The sequence below is a fragment of the Charadrius vociferus genome, unplaced genomic scaffold (genome assembly GCF_000708025.1).
Source record: "Charadrius vociferus isolate BGI_N301 unplaced genomic scaffold, ASM70802v2 scaffold161, whole genome shotgun sequence".
Classification (NCBI taxonomy): domain Eukaryota; kingdom Metazoa; phylum Chordata; class Aves; order Charadriiformes; family Charadriidae; genus Charadrius; species Charadrius vociferus.
Genome location: NW_009646928.1, coordinates 4,157,488 through 4,178,268, shown reverse-complemented (window position 1 = coordinate 4,178,268; position 20,781 = coordinate 4,157,488). Strand labels below are relative to the sequence as shown.

Genomic DNA, 20,781 nt, shown 5'->3' with positions numbered 1-20,781 from the left:
TACATTTACTAGGAGGTAGCAAAACTAGGTACTAGCAGCACTTCGAGGAAGACATGCAGATTTTCATTGATTTGGGACTTCTAAAAGCCAGGGCCCAATTAGAAGCTTTCTCTAAGGATAAGTGAATGGGACAACAGATGCAAAACAACCTGAGGCTTCTGGCTAAGCGTGCAGACATCTCAGATCATTTGTTCTTTTTTTTCCCCCCAAATCCTCATTCGTTCCCTTGTCTCAAGAGAATTTGTATTTCTGAAGGAGTTCTTTAAAGTTACTGCCTTTAATCACAGAGTTGGAGAGAGATTTGGTGGAGCTTTTGACAGATATCCCTGTAAGGAAATTAAAATAACAGAGATTTGTTCCTTAATGCTGTAAATGACAGCAAATTCAACAGCTGTTTATCATCCTCCTCTGTCATTGATACTGCACTGATTAGGCACTGCACCAAAGTGTGGTAAAGCTTAAGTTTCCATCTGAACTCCTTTATGTTGTGTAAGGAAGGGTGTCAGCATTGTAGGGCTGGTGTTTTGTGCCTGACGTAACTGGTACTGAAGTTTTTAATATTCTGTTTCCAGCTTAAGGATGCCTTTTTGTTATCAGAATCCTTGCATTTCCTCTCTTCTCCAGTCCCCTCAGGTTCCTCTCTTCCTCAGAGATCATATACTGAGAACAAGAAGTAAAATGGAATTTGGGGTATTCAACAGGCAGTGGAAACAGTAGCACACTTTTTATATTCATCGAAAAGGGATCTGTTGCAAAGCCAAGTCACTGACCTTTTCTCCCCATCCATCATGGGACTTTCCAGGGAGAGCTGGGTTCTGCTCCACGGTGAGCTTGCCTGATGTGAGGAAGTTCACAGACATATCCTGTGAGCACATGCAGGGCTCAGCTGAGACCTAAGAGTGCCAGTATTAGGTCCTTTGTGATTAATCCACCCTTCACCAGTGTGTCTAGGTGTCACACCACAGACTGTGCGGGCTTTTTTAGGATTCTCTCCTTTCTGCTGAAGCTTGCAGGGTATCCCACAGTTGTGAGGTTCACAGAGATCTAAACAAGATGCTTCTTGCTCCAACTGTAACCATGGTCTACATGGAGAAGTTAGGTTCAATCTAGGACTGTGTTCATTGTGGAGGTCAGAGGGGAAGACTGTGCTTAAACCAAGCTCTTTACCTCTTCCATAAAACCTTCCAGGGCAAGCGTAACCAAAGTCCCCTGCTGCTACAACTGTGAGAGTCAACTCAGAGATGCCAAGGCAAGTCAAGGGGAGGGAGACTGGGGAAGAGAGGAGTAAGTGCCCTGCTGTCTTAGGCACTGTTGCTCACATAGGATCCATTAGGTTTCCAAACAGCTACTCAGAAGCATTTTGTTTGAGATGGCAGCGTGGCTTTCTGAGCCTTATGTGGCTCAGAAGAGTCAGATGTTCTGCAATGAGACTTAATGCATATATTACACTGTTTGTCAGTTTGTGGTATCCTTTCAGGCTTTGTGGTTACGGGTTCCTCTAGCGAGGCCTATTTTATTTAGCATTCAGCATATTAATTGCACATAAACCTTCATATCTGCAGCTTCTACAGCAGGCATATCTCTGAAGAAACCTAAGATGTCATAATATTTGAAAGAGAAAAATGTGCATTTTTTGCTAGCACCTGTAATTTAGGTAGCAAAATAATCGGGTATGAAGCATGTCTTATCTCTTGTTGAATCTGATATGAAAGACAGTCACAGCTTTTCAAACCTGGCTAAAACTATGAATTATCCTACAATATTTGGATGGATCTAATTTAGGCAGCTGTCAGACAGAAATGTTTTAGATTCTTTATATTAGTAACACTTGCAGAGGGGCTGTGGCTGTTTCCAAAGACCTTTTTTGTTGCATGAAATGAGAACTCCCTTAGCACAGTAACTACTGTGGAGATGTTTGAACAAATAAATTGCTTGCATGAAATAATTATTCCTAATAGAGAGGAGATGACATTTGGATGGACTTAGTCATTCGTACAGCATCCTTTTGAGAGGTATATCAGAAACTCTAGGAAGTCTGTTACTTTAGATGTTGGTATGCTGCTCAGGTTACTGCAAGAATTATTCCTTTCCATTTCAGGAGCATTGAGGGTATGGCTGTGCAAGTTTTATTTTATCGTATTTTCCTTGTGAAGGACGCATTCAAAAAACCAGGAGGAGCCTTTAATAATTGTATTCTATCACTGTTAACCAGCAAAGGCTGTAAGACCCTCTATAAGACAAAGACTGAAGTATCAGATGATGATAATTCTGACTAGCATTTATACTGTCTTTTGATATGATACAAATCCATCCTACTTATAAAGACTCTACTAGCCTGATTCTCAGCCTGGGGCTTTAACATTCTGCTTGGTGTTCATTTTATTTGGTTTGATGCTCACCCATTGTATTTTGGATGGGTTTGTTACTACGCTTTGGCCTGAGCTGAACTGCTCCACCTGATGGTGAAAAGAAGAAAATGCTGTCTCTCATGCAATGAAGATGTATTTGAAAAAATGTAATCTAGTGGAAGCACTTAATGCTGTAAGGGTATGCATGCCTTAATCCAGGAGACCTACTAATAATGTTCTGCCCACTTTATACTTGGATGTAGAGCAGTTAAGGTTATGTAAAGGTGTTGCACAAATATCTTGACCCCACAGTTTTCTTTCATGTTTCTAGTGAGATACTCAGTGGGTGGGTGGGTACTTGTGCAGTAGACATGTGCTTCTCGAAGTCCAGATGCTGCCAGAACCTGAGATGCAGCTGTGATTTGCAAGACATGCATATCTGAAAGGAGTTGTTCCTGCTCATGCACAAAAAGGGAAGTGTGGCTGCTTGGTAGCTTGATTTGGTCATGTTGTTATTACCCAATGTGGAAATACTTAATGGTTGAGTATGTTGGGTAGAAGAGCTTGCCCATACGGTATTTTCTATCTCAAGTCCATTTAGTTGCACGGAAAAGGAGGGAAAAACTAAAGACCTCGAAAAGAAACAACCTGCTTACAGGACAAGATTTAAAAGGCGTTCTTGTGGCATTGAAAGAGAAATAATCACATAAATCTTGTGCAAGCAGCAGAGAAACAGGAAGCATAACAGAGCTGCATGTCCCCAAGTCTTTTAGTTTGTCCAGCTTTTGCAATCCAAGAGCCTGTAGATTCATGCTACCATAAATTTGCTCTGGCACCTTTCATGTTGCTCTGGGATATCAGAGTATTTTCCATGTGATAGCAAGATCTATCATCTCTGAATGGTCATGTCTTCAGCCAGGAAAGCAAAAGGTATGATTTGCTATCTTGAGCTGATGTGGCTGGGATGAAGGATGGATCCTGTATGGAAGGATGCTTATATGTAACAGCACATGCAAGGGACATTCTTTAAAGTATTTGAGCAGCCTAGTGCAAAATTTCCCATGCTATTGAGAAGGTAATGTGAGATCTGACCACAAGCTGATTATGTTCAGCCTGCACTTGTGCAAAAGCTATTCATATAAGGTCATGGTGCACCAACCAAAAAGCTCTGTGAACAGGCAGATTGCTCTAATTCATGCTGTGAAACTTTGAGGAATGTTCTTGTTGTATTCAGTTGTCATAGCCTCTAGCAAAAATTACAAATTTTAAGCTGTTCCTGTAGTTTTGTTCTTCACTTGTATTAACCATATACACTTACATTGCCCAAAATGGTGTGTACAGACCTTTTTTTTTTTCTTTCTTTCTCTCTTAGACACCCTGGCTCTGGAATACCAGACAGTGCTGGAATGGGTATCCTTATCAGGTAAAAGTTACAGTGCTGCCTAAAAACAAACATGACATCTCTGCAGAGCTCTGTATTTATTATGGTGGAGTGTGAATGGGCTACTCAGCATTTCAGAACATTGCTAGATGCTCCCCATCTTGCTTCAGTTCAAGACGGGAAAGATGAATATAGCTGTCACACCTGTTTTGAAATGAAGCACAGAATCTGAAAACAGATCTGGGAAATCTAACTGTGAAAGCAGATATTTGCAGCAGTGGTAGAATGGTCATTTGTTTACAAAGTTCTGAGGATACTGAAAGTTTTAGCAAAGCCGCAGGTTCAGTGGGTTGGGAAAAGCCCGTATAGTTCTTGTCATTGTTATACTGCATACAGGGTGAGACTTAATCCCTGTTCAAAGGGGCGACTAAAGAGAGAAGGTAGGTTTCTCCTTCAGGTACTTAAATAGAGACTATCCAATCCTGGCCTCATGGAAGCTTACAACAAAAGACGGTAAAATTAGTGAGAGATTTGAGAATGGTTTGAAGTCTTTATTTTCAGCAATGTCTGTATTTTCATGGATTCAAAAAGCATCAGCCTTTCTCTCTCTTTTAGGTCAAAGTATATAGCTTAACTTCAAAGAAAAGACTTAAGACATTTTTGTCCTTTGCTAAGGAGAAGAATGCCACCATTAAATTAAAAATGCTATTTCAGGTTGTGTCATGCTGCATTCATTCCTCTTTCAGTTCTCCAAAAAAATTTTGCTCAAATTTGAAAATTGTTTTCCTTAAAACAATCTTCAAAAGAACAATAACAACATATTTATTCCTTACTGCACTGCTAAGGTTTTAACTAGTTTCAGGAATATTTAATTGCTAGGTCCAAGTTCTGGCCATCTTTCACAGCAGCACATTTGCTTCAAAGGTGTGCAGGTGCTGCAGAACACCAGGATTAACTGTAACCCTAGAACTCTGGAAACTATTCCTTGCCAGGGGAAGGAGCAGGACAAGTGAAAGGACAAAGGTAGAAATTTTATCTATCGTTCATCATTATCTGGTTGAACAGTGACTTCCAAAGTTTGCATACACGAAGAGCTTTGAGGAACCTCTCCTGCACTTTCCATTAGTTTGTGCTACTGGACATAATTGTTTAAGTATGGGATGTATTTAAACAGAGCAGTGAACCTACTCTAAAGGATTCAATGTATTTTTCAGAAGAGATCACTCCTGGACTCTGCCTTGGCTGTACAACTGCCTCATTTTGCCTCCTTGTCTGATAGCAGTAACTTTCAAATGGATGTTGTGAGGATCAGCAAATGAATTAAATGCTCCCTTTTATTATTATGAATAATAGCAGTAACGCAGCCCTTTCAAGGAAAAAGTATCATCATGTACATGGGTTAGGAATGGACTTTGGAAACCTTTTTGGGAACGCTAAGAGCCACCTGTTTCCTTTTGTATAGCAGGAGGCAACAAGAGATTAAAGTTGTGAAGTATAATTTTTCCTTTTGTTACAGGTCAGAGGTAACAAATGTTTCAAATGTGACCTAGTAAGACAGTCTTCAAAATTTTTAATAACTTTTGAGGATAAGTTTCGGTAGCATTTTTAATTAATCTGAATTCTAATTCTAGACCTGAGCAAGTCTCAATAGGGACCATTGAGACATTGTGCTAGCTGCTATCCAAGTATAAATGACACTGAATTCCAAAAGTTGCAGCAAAGAATTTGCAATTTAAGGAGTCTATCCTGTCTAGGGCATATTGCTTTTTTTTTTTCTTAAGGGCAGAGAGGGAAAAAAACCAAACCCCCTCGTTGCCAGACTGAGTAACAAGAAGACTATTGTCTGAAAGACATATGAATTCCCTGTGACAGTGAACAGCATTGGACAGGCTGAACAGAACTGTGTTTAGGTTTGGGTGCTACTGTTCTTGAAGGTTGTGTAGCTGCTGGAAATAATTCAGTGGAGACAGTTCAGCAAGAATGACCAGAAATCTTGGTCTGAGAAAGGTTGAAGGAATTTCATCATTTAGCCTCAGAAGAAATAATGACTTAAATTCCACCCAAGGACTGGAGGGTGAACTGAATAACGTTAAGGAAGCAGCATAAGAAATTGAATGGGGGAAGTGTTCAGTCTCATCCCACAGATATTTTAGGAACAATTGTTTGTCAGAATTGATATCGCTGCAGTCACTGGTGCCTTTAAGTCCTGTTGTCTATTTTTTCTAATTTTGTGTTATTGCATGCAAGAAGATATTTACTTATGACATAAGACCATGAATCTTACTGGTTAAAGAACATATATTTACCAGACTTATCAGAAGAATGACATCATTCAGAAAGTTAGTTGCAGCTTTCAGAGGGTGGCAACTAAACTACTACATCAAAAATCATGGTGCTAGTGGAGAGTGACCAACAGAAAGCATATCATCAATTTCAGAGGGTGGCAACTAAACTACTACGTGATAAAAGTGATTATCAAAGTCATTGTCTCGGAGATAAAAATGTCTACTGGGTGCTAATCAGGATTATGTACTGGGTTTTCAATTTGGTTTTGGGTTTTTTTTCTTAACTAGATAAAATTTCTAACTCAACACAGCATGGCAGAAATCCAGCTGGACTTACTGTAGATACAGTCAAATGGATCGTTTGGGTGACAACTCTAGCCGTAAGCACAGAATAGTCCTATTGAAGTTAAGTCTATGGAGAACTGAAACTTAACATTTAACCTAAGTTAAACACACACTATTGATCCTTTCATGGAGGGAAACCATGATATCTTTAGAATCCCTCTTTGTTATCATTATATATGGGTTTAGAAATACTAATGCTATTGTTAATAAAGCAGCTGACAATCTTAATTGTTTTACTAGAAATTTTCCCCAGTGAGTTCTCTTGCGATGAGTGTAATTGTCGTGGTTCATTGCTAGCTCATGTTCTCTTCCCTTTTCTTAATTACAGCTAATTAAAAGCTTACCGGTAGTCTTGCTAAATCAGAAAAGGATTATATTGGCCCCAGAAATGGCTTTAAAAGAATGATTTGAGTGTACACATTTTTCATAAAGCATCAGCATATGTCTATATTTAAATAACCGACATAGAGCATTCAGTATGTACCTAGGGACTGTTTTTCAACTGCAAAGAACTGGTCTTGGTCTACAAAAGGCAGTGGGAATAAAAGAGGCAACTGAAATGCCTCTTGCCAATGGAAATAGCTCATGCCCTACTTGGGTGCATGGTTGTGCCAGTGCAAACTGCTCTAGAAATGGTTCATCTAATCCCTCAGGTGATGCCCTCAGGAGCTTCTCCTGTGCCAGTGCCCCTCGCTGTCACTGGATGGAAGACATGACTAGCAGGGAGACACAATCCCATGGAAGTTAGAGTAGCTCCTAGGCCTGGCTGTCTTAGTCTGGGGACTAAACAGCGTATGTGTGCCACCAGTTATCTTCTTTGAAGTTAGCTCAAGTTGGTTTTGGTAGTGCATAAGTTCCTGTGTCTTGTTATTTTTATATCTTTTTCTTTTAAACATCTGTGTTAACCATGTTGTATATCAAACAAGATACCTTGATAAATTTATTTTATTTTCTTCTTTCCAAACGTTAGCATTCCCAGAAAATGGTTAAATTCTTTAAAAGTAGGGTTTTATATTAGAAAGAGCCCTGTTTAAAGCCCTCAACTTTCTCATTATGGGCAGATGAGAATGTATACGAGCGTTACTTTAGTCTGCTCTAGCATTGTTTCTTTGCTGTGCTTTAAACCCATGTTTCTGATATACAGCAAGATGTTTGAAGTAATCTTTCAAAACAGAGTTATAAGTATTCAGAATTTAGTTTGTTCTAGGTTCTGAATGGACATCATCATCTTTTGGTATTATGATATTACAATACTGTCAAGATTAAAACATAAGAGGAGGGTAGATTGGGGAGATTTATTTTTCCAGAGCCATCAAAGTTTGAAAGAGGCAACCATCATCATTTTTCTTACATAGGATGCTTATGTATAATTTAATAATCCCCCTGTGATTAAGCATGTCTCCTATAGACCTTAGCTGCCTGTAATGTCAGTTAGACTCGATTAACCTTTTCTCATCTCCATCTTTCAGCCACTGATGCCTGACCTTCATTATTACTACATAGTTGAATTGTCATTCTACTGGTCCTTAATGTTTTCTCAATTCATTGACATCAAAAGAAAGGTAAGAACAATGAGACTAGAAACACTGAAAGCTTTAAACACATATCTTTCTTGACTTGAGGGATACCTGTATTATCTGTGCAGTGAACTGGAAATACAGTTCTTTCTAGTCACCACCTCTTGCAGATATTCCTCACTGAGAAACTGGTGTTGAAGTGCTTGTCTTACTCTGTTCCTTGTTACTATGATGTGGGGCTTTTCTGCACATGCGAAGAAGAACCTGGAGTGTAACAAATATTCAAGGGGAAATAGCGTCATCCAAGAAACCTTCTGCTCTCATACAGTGACTTGTATGGAATTGAATGCATAGTAGCTAGTAGATATACTGTTTCTTCTAAGAGTTGAATGATGAAATATCAATAACAAATCAAGACTGCCTCATAAATTCACAGTATCACTTCAGTAAGATCTCCGAGGGCTTTCAATTTATTCTACAAAGGGATGGTAAAAACAGGGATACATTTAATAGTAAAAAGTGATGTTACATTTAATCTTACCCTTATGGTTATGAAATTTCAAGTAGCTGAGCATTGCTATTAATCAAAAAAACAAAACTCTGGCCAGACAAAACATTTTTCCAGTATCAGTAGCAATCTGCTCCATATTCCTTCATCCAAGTTCTCTCCTCCAAGGTGAGTGCTAGTCTATAGCAGAACAGGCAGGATGACATTCATTCTATAATAACAGTCCATTGAGCTATTCTTGCAGGGGGGTTTAATGTTAAAAATTATTTGAAATGTTTGAAAGGATTTTATAATATTTTTATGTGCCTCCTTCTACTGTCATTTAACTAAATGATTATAGGCTATGCTAATAGAAAAAATCCCTGTTTACTAGAATTTTAGCAGGAGCATAACTCTGAAAAGAGTAAATGAAGGATCCAGTATGTCCTGAATAAATTTATCTGCTATTTGGAACCACAGTGTGCTCCTGGGAGCTTTGTGTCAGAGCCATGTATATAGAAAAACACCCCTCTCTTTGAATTTCCAAATTTTTCCAGAAGTAGAAATCTTAAGAAAACATGCACAAACTTTAAATCCATATTGGAGGGTAATTTGTAAGCAAAACAACCAATTTAGTATGAATACATGTAAATCTCTTGCTTGCATTTTCTGTAGATGCTAAACATTCTGTTAATGATGAGTTTGAAATGAGTACAACTTCACTGTTTCAGAAAACAAAGATGCAGAAAAACACTGCTCAACGGAGCTGTAGGATAGAGGAGATGAATTTAAAGCAAGAGTAAGAATGACTAATATAGGTAAGCTGCAGGTGCCAGCAATACTGAGTAGCCATTTGTCAATATATCAACCAAAACTAAACCTCTGCAGCAGTGTTACAGAACTGTTCAGGTTATTGCTGCAGAAATGTATTGTGTCTAATTAGTCCCCCTACATTCATATTCAGCCCTCTGTACTGTGCCATTGGTTATATTTTGTTTTCTTAGTGAGGGAGAGGAAAATATAATAGCATTGCAATTGCAACAGTACTGCAATTTTGCAGTACAATGCATCTTTAAAGAATATTTAATTGATTCCTCGCTAGTTGCTTTGCTTATGTGGAAAGCAATTGGAGGCTACCTGAACAGCATCTAAGTTCAGCACTGAGAGGGTCAGTAACCACTTTCTCACTTAATACATCTTATAAGCAAACGCTGTATTTTTTTCCCACATGAATTGGAGAGTTTGTTCCCAATGGTGAGCTGAACACAGAGCTAGAGCCTGATCTTGTCCATAGAACAGGTGCAGGTAAACAATCTTATGCAAGTCTGTTTCTCAGTTATATATAAATGACTTGATCTTGTCAGGAAGACTTTGTAGCAGCCTACTGTGGGAATAGAATGGGAGATGGAGGTGGGAAAGTGGATCGCTAACAGCTGAGTAACACCCCTGCCGCAGATTTGCGGTGCTTGAACCCAGAGCACCAGATCAAAGCAGTGTCCTGTGCATCTGCTCTGTCTGAGAACATTCAGTAACCAGCAGAGAGCAGAAGCACGGTATCTGCAGTGCAATGATAGCAAGTCAAAAGCCTTTCATTATAAGCACCCTGCAGGAGACAGTGGAGATGCCATACTTATAAATAACCTATTAGATCACTGACCAGTTTGGATTGTTCTTTTTGTAGTGTAAGCAAAACTGATAACTAGGAAGATCAGACTGGAGAAATGTGGCCATGCGCTGGTGTCACGCAGTAAAACTGTTCTGTGGCCAGGGGCATGTGAAAGCTGTCAAGGAAACCCATGAGGTGAAAAACATTAGCACTGGGAGCTTATAGTAGTTGACAAAAAGTAGTACAAGCTTGACAGAGACACCAACAGCATACTAGTTTTCTTTTGAAAAGAGTTTAGTTTAAAAAATGTGGAAACCTCTTAATGTACCCAATATGCAACATGTGAAACAGTGCCCATATGAAAGAAGGCTTTAACTGGAAGAAGCGCGAAATTTGCCAGCTAATACCAAATGCTATTGTAATACTTCATGAGAGCTTATACAACAGATTACCAGTTCTCAGCCTGAGAAACCTGTTGATGTTTTCATGTTACAGTGAGAGGAATACTTTTATTTAAGTCTTGGTTATCATTTTAGATACTTTAAATTCAGCAGTGGCTGTGTTGTAGTCTGGGATGATCAAAAGTGCCCTGGTAGCCTCGTGCACTGCAGGAATTCGGCCAACCGCTTTTATGTAGCAGGGTTTCTCTCAAGGTGAGGTGTGTAGGTCTTCTCTGAAAGCACCAGCACTCGGCACTGGCCTAATTCCAGCACTGGTCTTTTATTTGCTGTAGCTCCAGAGAAATGTACTTGCTCTTTTCCATCTCTATTTTATACTTCTCTAATAGCAAATTCATTACTTTAAAATTACTTCCAATTGGTTTGCTGACTTTCAAATACCTGTTTATCTTTATTTAGGTGTTACAAATTTCCCCAGTGTCTGGCTGAAGAGGTGTGAGCAAACTATTTAGGCTGTTGAGCATACCTACTATTGGTATTAAGGCAGCGAACTGAGTAGATTAACTTCTACCGTTTTATAATGGCATGTTGTTTGCTTCATAAATATGTACCATATTGCTGTAATGATGTTCTACCCTTAAGGGTTTTCATTTTCAAAGACTGCAACTTAGTATGATTTGTTTTTTTATCATCTCCTTCCAGTTTCCCATACTCCTCTTTTGTAAAACACAGAGGAAAAAAAAATAGATTGGGGAACTTTGTGACTCTCACAAGCCCCTGATGAGTTTTAAAAGCAGTGAGGCTTATTTACATGCTTTCTGGATACCTAAGGTACTGTTTGATAGAAAAAAAACATTTCACCGGTGTATTTAAAGGAACGTATAAAGTTTCTACTCAGTCAGTGTTTGTAGAAGATCTAGGAGACCTTTCTGTGTATTCACACCTTTTAGTCAAGCATTTGGCAACTCCTAGACCTTCTGTGTTCTACTTTTTTAAAAAATGGCAGTTCACTCCTTCCCAAAATAAAATAATGTGTAGCTGCTAGTTTTCTTGAATATTCCATTTTGATTCTAGAAAATTTATGCTATATTTCACCAAATCTGGATCCTAGATCTCTGTCTCCAAACTTAGTAAAAAAAGAGTCATAGAGCTGATTTCTTTTGTTTCAGAGGGAAGGAATTTAAATTGTATGCATTTTGCAGACCTTTACTAGAGTTGTAGAAGTTGATACCTTTAGCTGGTGACCTTCACCCTTCTTTGGTGAAGCCCATTTCCAGAAGCTGGAGTGACTAAAAAAGGTGGTGTTTTGCTCTTCAGTGGCACTAATGCTCCATAGCCACTTGGCAGTTTAGTCACTGAGTGTGTCCAGAGGGCTTGTCTACAAGTTGAGACCCATGGGCTTTCTTCATTGTCTGCCCTGTGTTCTTCCCACTGATGGTGTCAGGAGTAGGTTTTCTCCTACTGTTAGCCATATGCTTTCATGACACAGGCACATGATATCTTTCAGCAGTTAACGACTGAAGGCTGCATGTCTGCTGTAAATAAATGCATCGTGCACAAACATACATACATTTTGAAATATATTTTAAAAAAGAAAAAACCCATTCCTGTATAGCTATTCTTCTGCTGTGTATGGATGAAAGTGCTTGAGTAAGCTGGAAACACAAGTACAACTTGACATTATGGGAACTTTTACCATTAGTTTCTATGTATTCATTACCCTTATGTATAATTAAAATCTAACAGGTAGCATCTTCACAGCATAGTATTAATTACTGACGTAAAGAAATGTCATAAGCAGGAAAGAGAGAACCAGAATAACAAATGTAGTCTTATTTATATCTCTGCTACATTTTTCTAAATTTTCAGTAGGTCAGTCCAGCATCTCTGTTGCAGAGCTGGCAGAGTCTCTTTTAAGAAACATTATCAGAGAAGGAGTTCCCTGAACAGCATTTCTGTAAGTAGACTCATGCAGAAGTGCAGAAGACTGCTGCCCAAGAGCATTAGGGATGCTTAGGAATAACCCATATTGTCAGGGATGCCTTGAAGAGTTCCCAAGAGGGACTAGAAATCTCGTATTTGTAGAACATGAATATGTCAGCTATAAAAACAGATGAGAATTTTCTACTTGGCTTCTTCCCCCCTTTGGACTGCCTGTGTGCTAACATTGCAGTTAGAAGGAAAATGAAGAACAGTGCCATAGTATTTGCAGCTGAAGCAGGTAAAGAGCTAGGCTGCAGTATGGCCATATGGCAGTGCTAGTAGTTTACCTCTAATCCCAGGGAATAAGGTAGGTGCTTTGCTGTTTTGATTATGGTATGGTGAAATAGTCCTCACGTGTGGTTTTGTAGTTACTGAAATGACTAAGATGCCATACCCCTGCTTTCCCTTAAGACTCTTAGAAAGGGAAACAGACTTTAACTCTCTTTTTGTTCAGTCTGCTTTAAGAAAATAGATTTAAAGCAATGGTTTGACATGACTGCTAAATGTATTTGATTGTGCTCCACACTGCTGGGCACCAAATAACCTGGCTGAGAAATGATGGGTGTATACCAAACCAGGATATGGTTCTCTGCTTTTAGTATTATTTTCTCTTTTCTCCGTGCCTCCCCCCCCAGCTTTGTGTTGGAGATACTGGCAACGCCCATTGAAAATAGGAAACAGGACCTTATAGCACCGGATAGCATTAAACATAAAGTGATAGGCTGGGAGGAGGTCCTGCCCCTATTCGGTTAGTGAGACTGCTCAAGCTGCAGGTTTTTCCAAGGACTCCAGGTGTAAATTGCAGTGAAGCCAAGTGCTGGTACTGAGAGGCAGTGGCACTGCATGTCTTTGAAAGCAGTGGTGCCTGCTATGCGCCTGCTGCATTCCCAAAGAGAGGTACGGTGACGCTGGGCAGTTACTCTTCCCAGTATTGCAGAGACGGAGCAGTCAGCAGCTGTAGCTGCTGCTTTTCTGGAGTTGACCCTGTGTTAGTGGGAGCTCACCAGCACTTTCCACAGGGCCCTCCTGCCTGACACGTGTACCTTCAGTCCCTTTGCAAACCAGGTGCTGCCTCTCTAAAGACTGCAGGGTCTCAGTTTTGGTTTCTCTGCTGTGGGCTGCTTAGCTGAAGACTACCATAGCTAGGCAGGACTGGCTCACAGAAGCTGCCAGAAGACCAAATGCCACCTCACAAGATGCTTGGTGAGCAGGCTGCCTGGAGGACCCACTGCTTCTGACTGCCTGGATCTCTCTTCAGACAGCCCTGCTTGAGAGCTGCTAGATCTGCTGAGAGCTGTGGTAGTAACTTTGCACCCGGTGCATGGAGAAACTCCCTGGTCAAATCATGAATGTGATCTTCAGGGTTTTGATACCACTTTCTCAAAGCTGTGGGGGTAGTTCAGCAAACTTCAGCAAGGCTTGGTGCCTTGTAGAGAAGTCTCATCTCTGCAGGTCCTGTTCTCACAGTAATCAGCCTGGGAGCCTAGGGCAGGCAGGCAGGTCATTCTCTCTGCTTTGCCTGGCCCTCGACATGTACCTGGGAATGTGATATTACAGGAGCTTCACCGATCCCAGTATTTTTCAGTGGTAACAGTTACTTGCTGACCAAGTAACTCAGAGTTACTGATCTGGAGACCAGCTAACCTGCATCATTTGGCAGGCAGCAGATTAGATCTGAGTAGGAGGAGCTGCACCATCTCATTTGAAGACGTTTCTGACCCTGTTACAGTGTGAAGACAAAGCAGCTTCATTAAAAACAAACAAATGAAAAACTGGAACTGGGATTCTCAGCTCTGTGAAAGCTCTCAGTTGTGCTTGGCAAGTGACTTGATAACTCCTAGTGTGGTGGAAATGTGTTTCCCGTTCCTTTGTAGCTATTTGAACTCTTGTGAATGGTGCGTTATTTTGCATATTATGTGTCGCTTGGTGTATAAGAAATATGCTGTAATTTGATTTGTATGTACATATGCCTTTTCAAAGTGACTTCAGCCACAAATATTTACTTCGTTAGGTTAAATTACTGTGAACTGAGAAATGTAGATATTGCCTCGCTCACAATAATCCTTTTGCATTTTGTTAACATACAACAATTATTTTATTCAGTCTAAGTGAAATATATAGCAGAGTATTTAATGCACTTATGTAGCAGGATCTTTATGTAACATAACCATAATGCTGGGTTTAAAAAACATCCATCCATTTTTGTATAAGACTACTGAATCTCACTGTTTGGTTCATTGTTTTTTGTTTGTTTTTTTTTTTCCCTGCTTCTTGCTGCTCTAGGATTTTGGCATCATGTTTACACATCACATTGTAACAGTCACCCTGATAACCTTCTCATATGTAACCAATTTGACACGAGTGGGAACCTTGACCTTATGTCTCCATGATGCGGCTGATGTTGTCCTAGAGGTGAGATAATACGTATATCATCAGTGTCTGTACATGGTATTCACTATTCTGAGAGCTAGCATATCAGTAGGTAGAATCTATTTGCTATTCAAAACAAGTATTTCTTAAGCAAAGAGGCCAGTTCAAGGTGGTAATAGTGATTAATATAGTGTGTTTCCTTGCTGAAATATATTACACTTGTAGCAGTGCATGTTTGTGACTTAGGCTATTTTATCCCTTGATAAGTTGCTTGTTCAGAGCAGAAACTGGTAAGCATTGCATGCCAGGGAGGGTTACACACAAATTTTAAGTATAACATGGTAAAGTCAAAAGCTCAAACTTGCAAAATCTGGAAAGTGGTGACTGTGTGGGATAGAAGCTCCTGGTTCTTCACCCCTCTGAAGTGATGTGTGGGGCAAGAACCCTGTCTCTGAAAGAATCAAAGTGTCACAGTGTGATTCTGCTGTGCTTTGTTGGGCAGAGGCTACTGGGCAACTTAGTGGCTGTTCTGCGCGCAGGCAGTGAGCCAACCTCTGGTCCCCAGGATTTTCCAGGTTCCTGTGCCTCTGCATCCAGATGCCAGTATTAATCAGTTGGCTTTGGAGAAGAAGGGATGATTGAAATTCTTTTAAGTCAAGATGGTCTGTAACTTCCGTAGTGGAAATTTAGAGATGTTGTCATCCTGTATCTATATCCGTTTTTATACAGCTCTGGGTGATGCTGGGATTGGGCTGTCTGTGCACTCTCCATCAGGATCAAACCAAAGTTAATAACTACTTTGTCTGAAATTATTTTTTACTAAAGTAGTTGCAGGGATCCTGTTAAGCAAGAATACAGTCTCACTGTGTGTCACCTACTGTAGAATAAAAATCCTGCCATTCCGATTCGATAGTGCTGTAAATCTGGTTTTATTTTTTAATCTTTTTTTAATCTAGAAGGCACATGACTGCCTGAGATAGAAAGCAACAGAGAATCTGAATTTCTCCTGTTAAAAATAATTGCATCTTTACAATTTTATTTTTCTGTTTTAGAAATGTGTGTAGATCCATTCCGCTAGCTGTGGGTTCACCCAAACTTTCTTCATTCCTCTTTTCTTGCCACCAGACAGATGTATCTGACGATGTTCATTCCAGATCAGAGCAGTGCCTGTGGAACTATAAAACCACTGGAGAGCAGCTGTAGTAGGCTAGCTAAGGCCTTACCTTGAACACAATGCGACACATATTTTTTTCTCAATTCCTCTGTTCATTCACTGGCTAAGACAAAGGCAAAATGCTGGTATTCTCACATTTGCAGACATTCAGCAAATACACTTCCCCGTGAGACACATACTTTAGTGGTCTTTCTAGTTGATTCATTCAGTCTGTTCTGACTGAATATACTAAAGCCAGTCTAAAGTGTGAGAAAGAGAATCACAACTCCTCAGAAGCATTTACTAGGAGGGCAATTACGACTCAGTCAACAGACTTTTTGGGTCTGTTTACATGACATCAGGCCTGGTGGCAACAGACAGGGTATACCTGTCTCAAAGAGGGAAAAGGATCTTCGCACAGGAAAAAGAGGGAAAAGGATCTTTGCACAGGAATTAGCAGGGCTTGTTGAAAGAGCTTTAAACTAGATTTGGAGGGGGAAAGTGATAACACCAGGCTTGCTAGAGATAAGCCTGGGGTCAGCATGCCAATCTTTGAGGGGTGGTGTGCTAGCAAGGTCCTTTGGTCTGCCGCCTCAGTGGAGTTAAGGGATGGAGATCCAGGGAGCAGCAAATACTCAGGTGTTATTGATGTGTTAGAAACCACAGAAGTGCCCGAGAATGGTCATGCAGGAATTAGGGCTTCTCCCCACAGAAAGCTGATGGGATCAGTAGCCCAACTGAAGTGCATCTACACCAATGCGTGCGGCATGGGCAACAAACAGGAGGAGCTGGAAAGCCATTGTGCAGCAGGAAAACTATGATGTAGTTGCCACCAGAGAACCATGATGGGATGACTCGCATAACTAGAGTGCTGCAATGGATGGCTATAAAATCTTCAGAAGGGACAGGCAAGGAAACAGAGGCGGTGGGGTAGCCCTGTATGTTAGGGAGTGATTTGATTGTCTAGAGCTTAATGATGGTGATGATAGGGTGGAGTGTTTATGGGCAAGAATCGGGGGAAGGCCAACAAGGCAGATATCATGCTGGGAGTCTGTTATAGACCACCCAATCAGGATGAAGAGGCAGAGGAAATACTCTATAAGTAGCTGGGAGAAGTCTCATAATCGCTAGCCTTTGTTCTTTTGGGGGACTTCAACGTACCAGATCTCTTCTGGAAATAAAATACAGCAGGGAGGAAGCAGTCTCATGAGGTTCCTGGAGTGTGTGGAAGATAACTTCCTGACGCAGCCGGTGAGTGAGCCAACTAGGGAAGGTCCCGTGCTGGACCTGTTTTTTGTGAACAGAGAAGGACTTGTGGGTGATGTGGTGGTTGGAGGCTGTCTTGGGCATAGCAAACACAAAATTATAGAGTTTTTGATTCTTGGAGAGGCGAGGAGGGGGGGTCAGCAGAACTGCTACCTTGGACTTCCAGAGGGCAGACTTCAGCCTGTTGGGCAGCCTGGTTGACGAAGTCCCTTGGGTGGCAGTCTTGAAGGGCAAAGTAGTCCAGGAAGGCTGGACACTCTTCAAGAAGGAAATCCTGAAGGCACGGGAGCAGGCTGTCCCCATACACCAAAAGACGATCTGTCAGGGAGGAAGACCAACCTGGCTGAACAGACAGTTTTGGCTGGAATTCAGGAAAAAGGGAGAGTTTATGACCTTTGGAAGAAGCGGCAGGCAACTCAGGAGGATTACAAGGAGGTTGTGAGGCTACACAGGGAAAAAATTAGAAGGGCCAAAGCCCAACTAGAACTTAATCTGGCTACTGCTGTAAAAGACAATAAAAAATGTTTCTATAAATACATTAGCAACAAAAGGAGGGCTAAGGAGAATCTCTGTCCTCTATTGGATGCAGGGGGAAACATAGTGACCAAGTATGAGGAAAAGGCTGAAGTGCTTAATGCCACCTTTGCCTCAATCTTTAGAAGTAAGGCCAGTTGTTCTTTGGGTACCCAGCCCCCTGAGCTGGAAGACAAGGATGGGGAGCAGACTGAAGCCCCCATAATCCAAGGGGAAATAGTTAGCGACCTGCTACAACACTTAGACACACACAGGTCTATGGGGCCAGATGGGATCCACCCAAGGGTACTGAGGGAGCTGGCAGAAGTGCTCACCAAGCCACTTTCCATCATTTATCAGCAGTCCTGGCTAACCAGGGAGGTCTAAGTTGACTGCAGGTTTGCAGATGTGACACCCATCCACAAGAAGAGCTGGAAGGAGGGTCCAGAGAACTACAGGCCTGTCAGTCTGACCTTGGTGCCAGGGAAGATTATGGAGCAGATCATCTTGAGTGCCATCACGTGGCATGTACAGGACAACCATATGATCAGGCCCAGTCAGCATGGATTTATGACAGGCAGGTTCTGCTTGACTAACCTGATCTCTTTCTATGACAAAGTGCTTAGTAGATGAGGAAAAGGCTGTGGATGTAGTAAAGCCTTTGACACCGTTTCCCACAGCAGTCTCCTGGAGAAACTGGCTGGATGGGCATACTCTTCACTGGGTGAAAAACTGGGTGGATGGCCAGGCCCACAGAGTTGTGGTAAATGGACTTAAATCCAGTTGGTGGCTGGTGACAAGTGGTGTTCCCCAGGGCTCAGTACTGGGGCCAGTTCTGCTTAATATCTTTATCAGTGATCTGGATGAGAGGATCAAGTGCACCCTCAGTAAGTTTGCAGATGACACGAAGTTAGGCAGGAGTGTTGATCTGCTTGAGGGTAGGAAGACTCCACAGAGGGATCTGGACAGGCTGGATTGATGGGTTGAGGCCAATGGTATGAGGTTCAACAAGGCCAAGTGCCAGGTCCTGCAGTTGGGTCACAACAACCCCATGCGTCACTACAGGCTTGGGGAAGAGTGGCTGGAAAGCTGCTCAGCAGAAAAGGACCTGGGTGTGGTGGTTGACAGCTGGCTGAATATGAGCCAGCAGTGTGCCCAGGTGGCCAAGAAGGCCAACAGCATCCTGGCCTGTATCAGAAATAGTGTGGCCAGCAGGACTAGGGAAGTGACTGTCCCCTCTACTTTGCACTGGTGAGGCCACACCTTGAATATTGTGTTCAGTTTCGGTCCCCTCACTACAAAAAGGCATTGAGGTGCTGGAGTGTGTCCAGAGAAGGGCAACAAAACTGGTGAGAGATCTGGAACACAAGTCTTATGAGGAGTGGCTGAGGGAACTGGAGTTGTTTAGCCTGGAGAAAAGGAGACTGGGGGAGATGACCTTACAGCTCTCTACACCTGAAAGGAGGTTGTAGCGAGGTGGGTGTTGGTCTGTTCTCCCAAGTAGCAAGTGACAGGATGAGAGGAAACAGCCTCAAGTTATGCCAGGGGAGGTTTAGATTGGATATTAGGAAAAATTTCTTCACCAAAAGGCTTATATCAAGCACTGGAACAGGCTGCCCATGAAGTGGTTGAGTGACCATCCCTGGAGGTATTTAAAAGACGTGTAGATGTGGTGCTTAGGGACATTGTTTAATGGTGGACTTCACAGTGCTAGGACTCGATGATCTTAAAGATCTTTTCTAACGTAAGCAATTCTATGACTCTGACTTTCTTCTGCTAGGGCAGTGGATCACAGCTCCAGTGCCATATGAAAGAATATGGACTCCTACACACTGCTGACATTACTGAGGGGGAAGTCAGTGCAGGGGACAAAAATTATCAGACTGCAAATGAAGCTGGTAAAATATCTTGCCATGATGGGTCAGTCGTGCACCTGACCTGTTTTACATAGTATATATTTGTAAAAATATATACAAAATATATACTTTTTACATTTGTAAAAATGAAAAGCTGTTGTTTTACATAGTATATATTTGTAAAAATGAAAAGCTGTCTTTAGAGGCCACTAGAATCTTTCCACCTACCGTTTCACAATGAAACATGTCCAGTGGAAAGACGGAATGCATCATTTTTGCTAATCTCATTGCAGAATGTGGTATATATTGGTAGCAATACCGGAGGTGAAGTTTCTTCCATAGGTCCTGAGGCATCTGCAGGTACAGAAGAGTCATAGCAGTATTTTCAGGGATACATAGCTGTTCTCTTAGGTATGAGTGAAAGTTGTCTTGGATACTGAAAGCTGCCTAACTATGGTTGGACAGACCAAACGTAGACTCATTTGCTTGCCTAGGAAGTCACTACATTAGCTTAAGCTGAAATCTAGGCTACTGAGAGGCAACTTTCAGAATCCCAGCTAAGTTGTTTAAGGGGTCTTGGGTACCGTTGCACTGCAGTACAGCTTGTGGGTTGGAAACACTGTAACCTAACCTGCTAAAGCACTTAAAATCACACCTATTTTGGGACCTTGAAACTTTTCAGCTTCAATTAATGAACACTGTGACAATGTTGATGCCAGTGTATGGATGTGAGTAGTTGCCAATTTGGTATGCTTCTGGTGTATGAGTCTCACATAGCCATCAGTTGAACCTGAATCCTTTCTGTCAGGTTCCAGCTATCTCCTAACACACTTTTCTGAATGGACAGAATTGGGAATTCCTTGGGGATTGGACACTTCAGACCAAAGCAAATAACTATGCTGTAAAATAAATGGATTTACATATACTAGCAAGAGTATCTGGAAAAGCTGTGTTATTCAGTTGTAGTCATGGTTTTTAAGCTTTGAAAATTGTGTTGTATTGTCTTAGGTGGCCCAATTCCATCCAACAACATATTCTTTCCCTTTTCTTGTAGTCCTTCTTTATCAGTATCATTTGTAGATTTGTTATTTGAGAACTGATGACCCAACAGTTGTACTGTTTTTGAGAAATGGTGTGATACTACTACAAGTTGCTATAGCAATATCAACTCCACACACTATGAAACCAGCTTTTTTTAGACTGCCACCATGGAAATACATCCAAAATTGTATCTAAACTTCCAGTCATCTGAAAATCAAGCTGTTAGTAACTC

The 20,781-nt window shown here is 41.2% G+C and overlaps 1 protein-coding gene across 1 annotated transcript in view; it reads left to right on the top strand.

The window, feature by feature from the left end:
* Positions 1–20,781, top strand: part of CERS6 (ceramide synthase 6) — a 159,036-nt gene that overhangs the window by 116,588 nt on the left and 21,667 nt on the right. Inside the window, exons 5-7 of the mRNA XM_009894647.1 lie at positions 3,721–3,771; positions 7,829–7,921; positions 14,634–14,762. Coding sequence (XP_009892949.1) covers positions 3,721–3,771; positions 7,829–7,921; positions 14,634–14,762 — 273 coding nt within the window. The remainder of the gene's footprint in view (positions 1–3,720; positions 3,772–7,828; positions 7,922–14,633; positions 14,763–20,781) is intronic.